The sequence below is a fragment of the Mercenaria mercenaria genome, chromosome 12 (genome assembly GCF_021730395.1).
Source record: "Mercenaria mercenaria strain notata chromosome 12, MADL_Memer_1, whole genome shotgun sequence".
Lineage (NCBI taxonomy): Eukaryota > Metazoa > Mollusca > Bivalvia > Venerida > Veneridae > Mercenaria > Mercenaria mercenaria.
Genome location: NC_069372.1, coordinates 42508844 through 42523240, shown reverse-complemented (window position 1 = coordinate 42523240; position 14397 = coordinate 42508844). Strand labels below are relative to the sequence as shown.

At 34.6% G+C, this 14397-nt stretch overlaps 2 protein-coding genes across 2 annotated transcripts; both read right to left on the bottom strand.

Annotated features, from left to right (window-relative positions):
- Positions 1–750: 750 nt before the first annotated feature.
- On the bottom strand, positions 751–5698 carry LOC123534996 (uncharacterized). The gene is made up of 2 exons (XM_045317502.2): positions 5017–5698; positions 751–3624 (listed from the first exon to the last, which is right to left on the bottom strand). Exon 2 carries the CDS (start codon positions 3576–3578, stop codon positions 2607–2609), a length of 972 nt encoding a protein of 323 aa, XP_045173437.2. The 5' UTR covers positions 3579–3624; positions 5017–5698; the 3' UTR covers positions 751–2606.
- Positions 5699–5836: 138 nt separating this feature from the next.
- LOC123534995 (cingulin-like protein 1) lies at positions 5837–12660 on the bottom strand. Its single transcript, XM_045317501.2, has 7 exons — positions 11883–12660; positions 9959–10026; positions 8135–8277; positions 7428–7662; positions 6901–7099; positions 6445–6579; positions 5837–6224 (listed from the first exon to the last, which is right to left on the bottom strand). The coding sequence occupies exons 1-7, from the start codon at positions 12403–12405 to the stop codon at positions 5941–5943; spliced, it is 1587 nt and encodes a 528-aa protein (XP_045173436.2). The 5' UTR covers positions 12406–12660; the 3' UTR covers positions 5837–5940.
- Positions 12661–14397: the final 1737 nt, after the last annotated feature.

Sequence of the window (14397 nt, the reverse complement as noted above, 5' to 3'; positions counted from 1 at the left end):
CATTTCGGTATCGTAAACAAGTGGAATATTGCTCGATTCTGGTAATATTTTGCTTATAATTTCCTTATTACATGACTGATTTTAATAAAATATAAAGCGTCGAAGACATGAAAACGAACGTTTGCCTCGGTACAAAGCGTCTACCATAATTCTTACTACTTTTCTTTAGTACTTCGCCCAAATGTGTTTACAGGGACCAAATGTGCAGGTAACGTGGGCGAAGTGTTTAAAGAAAGCATTGAGAATGTGTGGCAGACGCTTTGTGCCGAGGAAAACACTCGTTTTCCTGTCTTCGACGCTTTTTATCTTGTCAAAATGCATCAAGTTATAGACATTTAAGCAGTAATCTTACCTGAATCGAGCTATGTTTCCCGTACGAACGATACCGAAAAGTCACGTGGGTTGGCCACCCTGTGAAAACAGCCGTGAAACATAAAAACATACTTGGCGGCCTTAAAAAGTCTCCCCATACTTGGATTCTGTGTTGCTGCATTTTCTTGTCCTTCGGAAGCATGGGGTCCGGACATATATGTTATGTATATCAACCGACTTCCATTTAAACCGGTGCTGAAGGGCAATGTGGTGCTGCATATTTCATTGCCTCTCATAGGAACGGACCCAGTTAGGCCGAGACTGCCATTAGTTCTATGCTTCCAAAGGATCTCTTTTCAGATTTTACTTAACCGGAAACAGCAAACGTATCTAAGCAGTAATGATATCATGGTTTCTTCTTTTTTTTTTACAGATTTTATTGCATTAAATTGTGCATTTTAACCAGAAATATATTTATGCAAACATGATATAATACATAGCATTGAAACAACAAACGGCTTCAACCTAACAATATATTAAGTAAGTTATCTTAGTAACTAACAAGTGGCTAAAACGATTTATATTGATTTTTTTAGAAAATATTTTGTAGAGCAAGTGAATGTATGTAATTCAGAAACAGCTTCTTTCCAAGTTATACTCACTGTATCAAAATTAAAAAAATTACTTGGTATATATGCAAGAGAAGTCAAGGCTGGCACAGTATTACCCAGTATTACCCATTTTGGGTAATATGATGACTTGCTTTGTATCTTGAGACATTCGCCTTATTGTATGAACATGTTTTGTTGGGTTTAACGTCACACTGACACATTTGAAAGTCATATGGCGACGTTCAATCTTATGATGGTGAAGGAAGACTCCAGGTACCCCTCTGGGTATTATTGCGGCATAACGCGCAGGCACCTGGGTAGAACCATCAGCCTTCCGTAAGCCATAGAAATATATGCCCAAAGCGAAGCTCGAATCCGCATCGGTGAGGGGCAAGTTATTTGAAGTCATGGACCTTAACCACTTGGCCTCGGCTTTTTGATGTCTAGTAACAAATAGTATATTTGATTCAAACATGATCAAATTTGTTTTTCTATTGAACAAAAAAGATTGAAACAACTGTGTTTTATTTAACAAATAATATATCTCAAAAAGTGATGATTTTACAATATAAACTTGGCTTTGTACCAACCTTGAGTGAAGTATAACTAAAACGAATGAAACGACTATTATAAACTTGGTTACTTTACTATGGAACCTAAAACTTCGACATTTTTCCATATTAAAGTTAAAATTTCATATCAGGTGCTCAATATCATAGGTGATGCTATTTAAATCTAAATGCCACAAAATGAAAATGAGCCGCGCCATGGCAAAACCAACATAGTGACTTTGCGACCAGCATGGATCCAGACCAGCCTGCGCATCCGCGCAGTCTGGTCAGCATCCATGCTGTTCGCTAACGGTTTCTCTAATTGCAATAGGCTTTGAAAGCGAACAGCATGGATCCTGATGCATGGTCTGGATCCATGCTGGTCGCAAAGCCACTATGTTGTTTTTTCATGGCGTGACTCATATGAAGTTTATAAGTGTAAATGCATATGTAACAAAAAGATAATGTTATAGTGATAATGCACTCCCTCCCTTTAATACCTTGTGCAGAAAGTGCATGCACAGGACTGCTCGGTTATGCAACACAGAAAGTCTCCAAATTCAATTTATATGCTTATAACATAAAGACTGAGGTATGTATGCATATGAATTTGATTCTACAAACAACTGAAACAACTTAAATTGTTTTAATATTAAGGGAAATGATAATTTTGATACAGTCGGTATAAAGTTATGCTAATGTTCATGTTATACGAGTACATGATGATAAAATGAAATATCAAAAACAATTTAAGAAAGTAAGAACAAAACAAAAAATTCTATATATGTTAACAAAAACAATAAACAAGGGCATGTACACATGCCAATTGCAAAAGAAAAAAGTTATAATACTTTCTTTACATTATAAAATAATGTGTTCTGTTTAAAGTGTGATGAGGGGGCCTTTCTCATGAAATACATCCTGCTCCATACACCCCTGAATCTATGCCCCAAAGATTCATTTGAGCTCTATCTAAAGAGTGAAATAGGGACATTTTTTCATGAAACACACATGCCCACCCATCCAAATGAAGATAATGAAAAACAATGTGAATCATCCTATATAAGAATCTTCTGTCATTTCGCCAGTAGAAAAATTTCATTATGGTCCCATGATTGGTCTGTATCTAACCTTAATACACTAAGAAAACCTGATCTGAAAATAGTTTTTCAAATTTTTGAATCGTTCGCTCGTACAAATTTGCCGTTCGGTTTCTATGATCTGCACGTATGACATTCAGCCTGTCTTGCTCTGGGTTCGGAACTTCAATTTGCTTCTTTTTAAAGGCTTCCCGTAACAATCTAAACGAACGTCCACCTGTTTCCTTCTCGTTATCCGCTTGAAGATTCTCGTTAGATGACGATGATCCGAGACTTGAACGAGAACTTCGTCTTGTAATGGCGGGGGCGCTTTTAATATCTCTAGGTTGAAAAGCGCTCATAACTTTTGGAGGAGCAGATTTTCGTCTGACATCCCGAGCGGGAATGAAACGATGACTTTCAAAATTTGCCACGGACATTCTCCTTCGTCTTAGGACTCCGGAAGGGGGCTTTTTGGTAACATTTGCCCACGAGTGAAGTGTCCTAATGAAATGTTTGTGCCGTTCATGTTTCTCCTTCACATTAAAATCGTTGTCGTCGTCGGATTGGTCGGTTTCGCTGTCTCTCTCATCACTTTCACTATATTTGTTTTTATCTGGCATGTCGAATTTAACTGCACTTTTTGATTCACTCCTGTAATAGTGTCTCGGTACGATTTCGTTCACTGGACCTATGTTTGCTTCTTGATTACCTTCAAGTCGTCCCTTAGACGACTGAATTCTTAGTTGCTGGAATTTAAATTCGTTGAAGTCCACGGACTTTGAATCCAAGTCAGATTTAAAGCGAACAACAACTTTCTTATCATAGTTAAATCGATCAAGTAAGACTTTTTTGTGTTTTTCCATGATTTCTATCGAAAGATCTTTCTTTCGATCTTCCATTTCATTGGCCGCACGTACTTGAGGACTGTATTCTTTGTTAATTCTCTGCCCAGTTCCTGTATCAACCATGAGGGATTTCTTCGTTCGCCTTTGATAATCTAGTCTTCGAATTAACTCTCCCATTGTCAGTTTATGAATTACGATCCAACATGCTATTATCCATAAAGTCCTGTAAAATACAATTCAGCTGATTCAAATCATTTTCAATTTGTGAGTTTGAACAGTGCTTAATTTTAAATTTCAAAAAATTGTTTGAAGAATTATATTTCTTATATCATAATGTGGATTTCTCAACTTTCCGTACAACAATATATATTTTGTTGCACATAGTTTAAATCATAAAATGTTAAGTTAGAAATTGTTGTAATACGTTTTTTACGTATTTACGTTTTAAAATGTCTGCGACTAAGCAGAATTTGTAAAAACTGTTAGTTATCTTCAGTTATGCAGATATCCTTAAAAGTACTACTTGTTTTTTTTTATTAAATACATGATTTGCGAAGACCTCTTGTAAATGAAAAAAAAGTTATGATAAAGAAAAGTTTATTGTAACACGATCCGCAGCAGTTGCTATATAAACATATAGCGAAATCGCCTATACATGAATCTACGATAAAATATAGCTCTTCCATTCCACCCTACGATTGTCACACGACTGCGAGATTCTACTCTGCTTCTGTTATATACCGACTAAATACTCGACTATTTCAGTGATATATAAATCTAGTAGACTAGTAATAAAAAGTACATCAAATTTTCTGAAACAAACAATTTGTAACTGATGAATTTATTTGTTTTTAATTTTACCGTAAGTAAATGTTTCAGCCCGGTAAGTTTCAACTTCAACACCAGTGCATCTATGTCTGGTCGTGTCTGTAGTTTACAATTTCTGCGCTGTATGCACCACAAATGTCAACTAGATTCTACTTTGACAGTAAATAAATTGTAATTCATGTTCCAATCTTGCAGACTAAAGTGTTTACGTGTTTATATACCGCCGCAATGTTCTGGCGTGTATGTTTCAGTGCCATCATGTAGGTGACGTGCACTATTTTTAGAAACTCCATATATAAACATTGAACGAAGTATTTACTTCTGATTTCTATATCCGACCTTAGATGTTATTGAAAATAACATTTTAACCGAGGTAACTACTTAATACTTTAATTAAAATTTGTTGAATATCGGAAAATTCCGTTTTATACAACGCTTTCCATTCGTGGGGAGGTTTTTATAATAGCATATGGCCAGCCGAATGACATATCGAGCTAAAATGTAGTGCTGTAAAATGCGAAGAATTTACGTGGTTAGAATCGAAATAATAAATATGTTCCAATAATTTTATCAGTTAATAAAATATGGGCAGTCGTTCGGATGCGAATATTAAATCACTCGTGCTACGCACTCGTGATTTAATTATTACGCATCCGAACTCCTGCCCATATTTTATTAACTGATAAAATATAGGCACATATTTATTATTTCTTAAATAATATGTTAAGAACACGCCCACGTTCAAGTAGAATTTATATAGACTAGATACTATTTGTAATAATCTTACCTGTCCGTACTCCGTTGTTTTTGTTCCCTAATTATCTTTGCACTTTAGTTATGATCCTTCACCGACATTTCTAATAGGTGTAACGTACGTTACAATTCACTTAAACAATGAAGCTAGTAATTTTATAATGTCAAAATGGTAAGTGGATATACCACAATATAATATATAATTAACATAAATATTTCCAGTTGCATCAGTCCCTTTATTTATATAAAGTTACATAATTATGTTTCGCTCCAAGGTGACAAAATGGTCCATTCGGTTGTGTCACGAAAGAATACAACTTGACCGCTTCTATACAGACTTACTGTTCCGTGTAAGAACGCATATACATAAAACAAAAGATTTCTTTACAGTGAACGGGTTTTGACGTATATTATTGTAACATGTACTTAGCTATATTTCTATTTAAAGTTCTTTATTGTTGCGTTACATTGATTAAGGAGGTCAAATTTAAAACCAATTGAACTTGTAAACAGGAATGTAGTGTCATTTTCTCAGTTGTGGAAAAAGTATTCCCCTGTCTCTCATTTTGACTTGCTATCTTTTGCGCTTTCGTTTAGGTGGCATATCTTCAGTTCTTGCATTATTTTGAAAGGGTGAAGAAGTCCCTTATTTATTGAATGTTTTCATTTAGTTCGATGGCAAGCTTTTCATTCAAATATTTAAAAAGAAAAGAAACAATATTAAAAAGGATATGCATAAATAATTTTTGTTATTAAAAAGTATACCACGTTTCCATGAGACCATTAACTCAATTTGACGGCGGTAAAATAAAAATGTATTTTATCATCCGGGTATAAAAATTAAAGACAAAACACAAGGTTCATAAAATTGTATAAAAATATCTTATCAGGAACATTCTTCTTAGCACTTTATTTATTACTTTAAACTGATTGTCTCTGAAACTTTAAATATAAAGCTCTATCTGCGTAAATTCTTTGGATTCCATCCAGTACGTGTGGATCTACTTCCGGCTAAAAATGGCGGGAGCACATATTTCGTCATGTCAGCTTTGTGAAGTTTTTCTTGCAGATGTGCTTTTTCGTCTTTGGTTTTCTGCAAACTCTCTACAAGATCATGATTGGTTTTCTTCAGATTTTCATTCTCTCGGACGCTTTCTTGAAGTTTCTTTTCCAGATCAAGTCTTTCTTTTTCTTTCTCCTCAAGAAGTGTTTTCTGCTTAAGTAATTCCTGTTTAATGTCACCTGAAACGTAAAATATTCACAGTTTAGGTATGAAAAACTGATTTTGTATATACATAAACCAGTGTATATATTAAATGATATATTTTTAATAAAATTAGAGATAGTTCTAAAATGTTAGTCAAGTGCGTTGTTTCACGTGCATCGCATTTACAATAAAGGTAAATGACTTTTGTATACCATTTTGACATATGAGTGCATATCTATGATGTATAATAGTTACCTGTCTCACGTGCATGTGTTTCTTGAAGAACTCTGATATGTTGCTCTAATGATTTTATTTTCACTTCTAAATTTTTCTTCTCTTTGTTTAAAAGTTGTACCTCTTTTTCCAGGGTCACTTTGTCTTTTGTTAAGCCTAAGGTTAGAACAAATCAGAATATATAAAGTTCTGATTATATTGGTGAGACCATTATTTTGGAAAAAAATATTAAAACAAATTTGATTATTTCTTGGAACAATTTATAACAGACCCTTGGTGAATTTACATTGGAAATCCATCTCGTCAATAGTCAAAGCTGCGATCACCGTATTAGAAGTCTGGCCCACTACCTTCTACAACTACACCAATAGATCATGGTTAAGTGTAAAATTTAAAAATCTGGAAATGACTTTATAATATCTAATTACATAAGATATAAACTAATCTTACACGTATTACGCTAAAAAGAGCCTTTACCTTTTAACCGAGCATGTCTGTCTTCGTGTTCCTCTTTCAATCTTTCAAGCATACTTTGCAATTGTTTGTATTCTCCCTCCTTTGTCTTTAATGTTTTCACCAGATCACTTTTCTCTCTTTCCTTCTCTCGGATGAGTTTTTCTAGGTGCCCGGACCTATTCTCAAGCTTTTTCTCTAAGTCCTGATTTTTGTCTTTCACCTGAAAAATTATTTGTATAATTAGTTAAATGCATACCCCTATGCATAATCCAACACATATGACAACCCATTCCAACCCTGACGTACAATTGCTATAAAGTCTTTCTGTTGTTGTTTTTTTTTTTTTCAAACATTCCACCACATAATATTATAGGCAAAACGTAAACGCACACACCAAGATAAAAGGACCAAAAACCATAGCAAACTCAACTTCATGCACAACCTGACTAATTTTTTACTGCATTTTTCTTGTAGAAAGTAAATGTAGTTGATGTACCAGAAACATTGACTATACATACTACTAATTATTTACCATAAAGAGACCTAACCTGATTATATTCGGATTGTTTCAGTTCAATCTGAGCTTTCAGGACTTTCACAGTCTCCGTGACAAATGTAAGCTCGGCTTTCAGTTGTTCCCTGTCGCCTTTAGTCTTAGCTAGATCACCTTGAAGTTCACTATGTTTGCGCTGTAAAATGCACAATTCTAATCTGTCCTCATCCCTGTCCTTTTCAATATTTGCTCTAAGTTCTCGTAACTCCCCTGTGATCTCTTCCTTCATTCTGTATGATGAAATAAAAAATACAATTTACATTGATCAGGTTAGCGCAATGACATGAAAATCTTATACTTATCCGTCCAGATATCGGCAGTAGTTTTCTTAAGACAATGCAACCAATTGCATAGATGTAGTTGGTCTAAATACATCTGTCCAGCATATTTGTTTTACGTATAAGGGGACTGTAGTCAGATACCTGCAGTTAATAAATTGTATGCCTCTATCTGACTGAAATACCACTAAATATTCCGCTAATGGAATGAGCCAATCTGCTAGTATGTTCTCTAAAACATGTATTCATATTTAGTTTTTTTTTTGTATTTGTCTTGGACTGTTTTCACAATAGCCTAGCTTCAACGTTCTTTACCATAGGTATTTCAAAACCAAAACGTGAATTCACATTTCTATTCAATGATGTCGTTAGGTAGGAAATAATATCCAAAGAGTAATGAAATATTATACTGGGAGCAAATCACCTATGGAGGTCCTCTGGTTTGACGGTGTTGCTTCTTGTGTTTGCAGAGATGGCTCCATGTTCAGCCAATACAGTTTGTGCGGCACTGACGTTCCTATCGCCTTCATTCGCTCCATTCCTTGGATCGGGTATAACTGGCGCGCTCTAGAAAAGTTCAAATATATTGAAATGAACAGGATTTACGTTCTTTAGAAGTAAACTTAGCAATACCACGGGCATTCCAGTCTCGGGTGAATTTGCAATCTTTCTTTATCTACATACTAATGATTGTTTAAAATGTTGATTTTATAACGAGGTCTGGTATTTGTTTTGTCCAATAAAAGGAATAGTAATGTTGCGGAATATGATACAATTCCATATGCCCATCAAGATTATAATGAACAACAATATTAATATACTTTGCGGAAAAGGCTTTATAGTGGTTTCACCTGAGAGTGCAAAACTAATAGATGTAACAAAAGGATGAGTTAATAAATAGCGGACGTAAGTTCCGCAGAAGCACATGGTGAATTAAATGACCAATATAGATTTTGTTCTAAGCAGTGTTGAAGCATAAGTTTTTGGAAACTTTCTATTCTAACCGTCATTAAGCAGAGGCTCCGAAAAGTCTTTTTTCAAGATCATTCCGGGAAAACTGATTATAATAATACATATTTCACCTTACATATTCATCATTTTAGATACTGAATACTGGTAAGAAGTTCCTATAATCATTGTTAACTCTATCTGGAGAAGCTTTCTGTATTGACATATACTTTTCGATTTTCAGTCTGTTATACAGTTTTAGGTTAAAGTAAGATAACTATGTTTTGGTATTTTTGTTTTGTTTAGCATCAGCATAATATATGAGTATTTAGAGGATATGAGAATGTATGACATTATTTTATTTCTTGAAATTTGTCTCAAGTTCTGTCTATACACATTTCAATTAGCCATTTAAACAAGTCGTTCCAAATAATCTGTGATTTCGGCAGTTCCAAAACATATTTCATTTTCATATATTTTCAAGGACATCATAAATTTGTCTTGTATACACAGTTAGGGAAATGCTCCAAGTCTTGTATATGAGACTGTTATTACCCAAAAGGATAATAATAAAACAATAGAACTTTAAACATAGGCAAATGTTATGTTTAGGATCTTTTTGCCGTACTGGTTTACCTTGGTATATGTTACTGGTGTAGAACATTTTATATCACGAAAACGATCGCTTTAGATCTGTCAACTACGTCTTTAATCATAAAAATGACATTTGCACCGAGATAGCCTTTTAAACCTGACTTACACTCTATTTCGCATGTAGGTCTCTTAAACATATTTAGCAAAGTATTAATTCAAGTGTCTATGAAGGTCACTAAATCAGAAAAGGATCACATCAGTAAAAGCTTTGTTTTAAATTAAGCAGGTTTCCATGTTACATTTCAAAATATTTTAGGAAAATGTAATTGTTGACCCAAACTTTGGTCGTGTCTTGCACTGTTTGGTACTTAAATTTATGAGAAGATTAAGACAAAGGCAAAGCATTGAATATGTTAAACCTTCATAAAATGTTCTTAAAAGCTGTTGTTGCATTTGTCTTCATACATTCAGAAAGATGCGTTAGTTTTTGCTGCTGATACCGCAATACTGGTCTAACTACAAGTAGTCACGAAACAGGCCCATGCACTTGCTTTAGACAGCGTAACAATATGTCTTGTTAAGATGCTTTATACATGTAATTTGAGTCCGGTTTGATCAAGTTCTGAAGTTGAAACGCTTAACAAATAAACTGCTAAATTATATATCCCCCAGCGTGAGTTTTTAGCTAAATAGTATAATATTTTACCTGACGAGGAAATATTCTGTTAATGGTTGTAGGACGTCCAATGTGCCTGTTGTTTTGATTTGAGCCTTCTGCAATACACAGAAACAATTGCTGTTACCAACGTTTAGTGGATCTTTTTAATGCAAATAAAATTTCAAATTCATATTATACATTATTTTGGGCAGTGAACGTCAAAACAGTACTTAAAAGTAAAGAAAACTTTATTAACGTCGCTTATGATAAACAGACAACATTAGCTACAAAGCTCTTGTGCGACAAACAAGACATCCAGTAGGCCCTAACAGATACTTACCTGCGCTTATTTTACCTCCTGGTACAACCCTTTAATAGACACTGAGTGTCAAGCAAGGGAGTCACTAGAACTATTTATTAACGTCTTTGGAATAACGCGGTCGGGAATACAACCGGTCTGACCTCCAGCACGCAAACCGGAGACTACCATTGAACTGCTGGTGTAGGATTTGAATACATTGGACTGTTTAATGAGCTTTTATGCCGAAGCAACATATTTTATATCCAGATAGTAATTATACACCCACAATTCATTTCTAATTTTATGGTTTTGTTTTTTCTTTCTTTCACATTGACGTTTTGATTCAGTAATGAATACGTTTAAAGTAATATGTCCCTGAAACAACAAAATCGTCTATTATAGGTAGCTGCCGGAACCGCAGACGCAAATATTAATTCGCACCTATTGGATGTACGCACGTATTGAGTGTATAATATACTGACTAAAGGTTAGGGTAAGGTTTAACCTAGGTTTAATAGTGTACATTCAATGCGTGTATACATTCAATATGGGAGAATTAATGCCAACCGAACAGCAGACGTTCCAACAAACGTGCAAAGCATGTTTCTCAATCCAGCAATTTTTCGCAGAGCGACGCGGAGTAATTCACTGTAATCTCCGGAATACTTTGAAGTCACAAGATTCATTTAAAACTGGTTTGTAATGGATGTAATCATAGCTTCATCTAAGGACAAGCTAGCATAAAACTAGCTGTTCTTGTCACTTTTCGGGGGTATTTAAACCGTCTTGCATACCAGACGGAGATGTCCGGTATTTTTACCGGTGCTGGAAAAGTCCATCTTATACCCCAGGGTGTAAGATGACTCTCGTGCTGTAAATTACGTATTACGAACTACATATATGTAGAAGATTTATGTAGTAATTTATATATTATTTCATAAAACGGAATAAAAATTCCATACACTGACAATTCCTCTTTGTTCCTGACACTCACAGTATATTTCTCGATTAAAAAAAAAACGTTATTTTATATATATAAAAAAAGAGTCATAACGTTACTCTGCAACTGAGTAAAAGAAAATTAAGCTTTTTTCATTTGTCTTTAAAACGTCATGACGTTGGTTTCCCGTGCTTTGTTTAAATACGCTATTATAAGAAACAGTTTTAAAAAGAAATTTAAGCCGTTCGATTGATTTTATTTTTACAATAATTTCTTGAATATGGTATGCAAGAAAAAGATTCGATCACTGGCAGGAGGTGCAGATAGGAATATCTGGCTCTCGGGAAACTGTTAACGCGGTAACTCGGCAGGAGCCCTCGACATTCCCGCATATTTCGTGGAAATTTAATGACGTTGAGTGACAGTGTATTCACTTATCTTCACACTTATCAGTTTCCACACGTTTTCTGCTAGAATAGCGTTATCGAATGTTCATTTGTTGTAACATCTTCAGAACAACTCGGAATACGTTGGTACCCTCGCCCTACCGGGCTCAGGCACCAACCTTTCCCTCGGGATTCTGCAGATGTTATAATACGAAAAGCATGCGTTATCCCTACAATATTGAATTTTAAGATTTGAGATAAACTCTTGCACATATTTAATATTCAATTAAATGGTACCTAATTCTTATCAAAGTTAACGTTAATGTTAACAGGTTTGAAACTTACCGGATGATAGCGATACAGGGGGACTGGTGTCGTCTGCTCCAGTCCTTTCTAACTGATTTGCAACGTGACCATATTCACGTGACTTTAGTGATTTCAAAAATATTTCATAAGCGTCGTGATGACTTTTCAGAAGAAAATACAGAAATTCTTCAACAGTGTCCTGATCCGTCTTCTGGTTTCTTTTCAATTTCATCCACCTCTCCGGTGTTATTACTCCCTTTTCAATCAACGGATCAATGATTTGTGCTATATTCAATGTTTTCTTTAGAAGCCCCCAATGTTTCAAAATTTTCATTTCATCTTTTGGATGTAGACGGTTTCTGTCCATATCATCGTCAATTTTGTCCTCTTTCTCGCTTTCATCTTTTCTCTTCTTATTATCTTCATTGTGGTTGGCTTCGTCTCGTGCCTTGTCCACTTTAAACGTACTCATTATAACACGTCGACCAGCGTCAAAACGTTGATCACTCTTTGCCGTATGTCTTTGAGGTCGGTTGGAATTAGTACGAGTGTCATCTCCCATTTTAATACTGTCTGTTGACTGATTCACAATTTACTATGTTCCACTTTTGTACTTAATTAAGCAAAATGAGCAGCAGTTAATCTCACTTGGATTCTTTTACTGATCGAAAAACTAAAACAGTGTAAATAATCTGATTTGATACTTTCACTAAAAGAGATATTTTATACTTTCGGCTTCAAAATTTCTAATCCTTTGGAGCGTGAGCGTAAAGTACATTTAAAGTGTAAAACATATATCTTACTAAAGGAACAAAAACTAACAATGTACCAGGAAAACACGTTTTTTTTTCTTTAAAAGTCAATAACTATATTTACGTTTGCTTTTGTTTTACTTGATTTGCCTTCACACCTATTCCTGTCAAATAATTCAAAAATAAACGGGTGAGGTTGCAACATTTGGATCAAATTACTTTTTAAATACAAACCTGTCGAAAACTAAACAATACAAGATCGATTTATATACTTTAACTTTTTACTTTTTGCGTAGTTGTGCGTTAGTCACCCATAATTCATTTAAAAGCATTTCACATTGTTTAAAACACTATATAGAATGAAGTACATAAATAATATAAGTTGATTCTATATAAACTATATGCTTCATTAAATGCTATGCATCTATATGTACAGCATCAAATAACAAGTATTATACTAGTAAATACAATGTTACAGGTATCACTATATTGAAACAATTCTCCACCGTGAATAAAAGCAACCCTCAAATAAAGACAAATTTTGACGCATACAAAAGCAGTTTTTGAAAACAAGTTTGACTGCATGCGCATGCATTATGAAAAACTGCATGGTACGATAGGCTACTAACTAGAGCAGTAGCAGGTACTACTGTGAAAAAAAGTTAAATGGGAACAGGATTTGTTGATGCATTTCCATCCTGATAAATGTAACATCCTTAGTATAACACAGAAAAAGAACCCCATCCAGTTTAATTATGAACTTCACCATCATACTCTAGAAAAAATTCAGTGGTGTAACACTTCAGAACAACTTGAAATGGGATAAGCACATAAACTCAGTAACTAACAGAGCAAATCAGTCTCTTGATTTTCTGCGTAGAAATTTTAGAATTAACTCTTCTAAAGTGAAAGAACATGCACGTAAGACCACAGTAAAACAAAATTTTAAGTTAGAATATTCATGTACTATTGGACCCACATACTAAAAGCCATATAGATCAGATTGAGAAAGTTCAGAGAAGGGCTGCTAGATGTGTCACAAATCGCTATCATAATACAAGCTCAGTTTCTGACATGTATGTTAACAAATCTAAATTGGCTATCATTAGAGACAAGAATAACTAAAGCCCGCTTAATGATGTTCTTTAAAATTGTCCATCATGTAGTAGCTATATCCGGAAAAGAATTTATTAATTCCAGCTGATCCAAGAACAAGGCATGGTCATGGTACCATAAACAGCTTCAGACACATCAATTGGCACACCCAAAGATTGTTATAAATTTTTTTTCCTAGAACAGTAGGGCAGTGGAACATGTTGCCCGCTGTTGCACATACAACAGCCACAGTTGACTTGTTCAAAGCTTTTATCACTGTTCCTGTTCTAATCTCTGCCCTCCATCTCTAAACAGCTACCAGTGTATAAAGTTTTAATGATGTAAAATTTGGAAAGTTTTATCGTTTGGCACTTGTACAAATTTGACATGTAAAAAAAAACACCGTAAAAACTTTTATTCAGCGCCTACACATAGTCTTTAATGTGATGAAGGACTATAGTATCTAGAAGAAGAGAGGAGAAAGTTATGTTTATAATAAGGTGACCTTTACTTTGGGGTTAGATCTTAATGCGGGATCCTACTGTATTCATTTATGTTCTGAACATAAACATGTAAGCTACACCTGATATGACTTCAGAAGCATTACTTTATTTTCAAACTGTTGCCAGATTCTCTACATATCAATTGAGGGTAGGCGTTACGGCACGGAAAGTTTTCACACTAAACATGTCTGTTGATTCTGTCAG

What these genes read in the sequence shown, in the direction of transcription:
- LOC123534996 (XM_045317502.2), bottom strand. Translation starts at nt 3,578, where the DNA reads ATGGGAGAGTTAATTCGAAGACTAGATTATCAAAGGCGAACGAAGAAA.
- LOC123534995 (XM_045317501.2), bottom strand. Translation starts at nt 12,405, where the DNA reads ATGGGAGATGACACTCGTACTAATTCCAACCGACCTCAAAGACATACG. An exon ending in ACAGAATATTTCCTCGTCAG is followed by an intron (nt 8,278 to 9,958) that starts GTAAAATATTAT and finishes GAACTTTTCTAG; the next exon opens with AGCGCGCCAGTTATACCCGA. An exon ending in AACAATCCGAATATAATCAG is followed by an intron (nt 7,100 to 7,427) that starts GTTAGGTCTCTT and finishes ATAATTTTTCAG; the next exon opens with GTGAAAGACAAAAATCAGGA.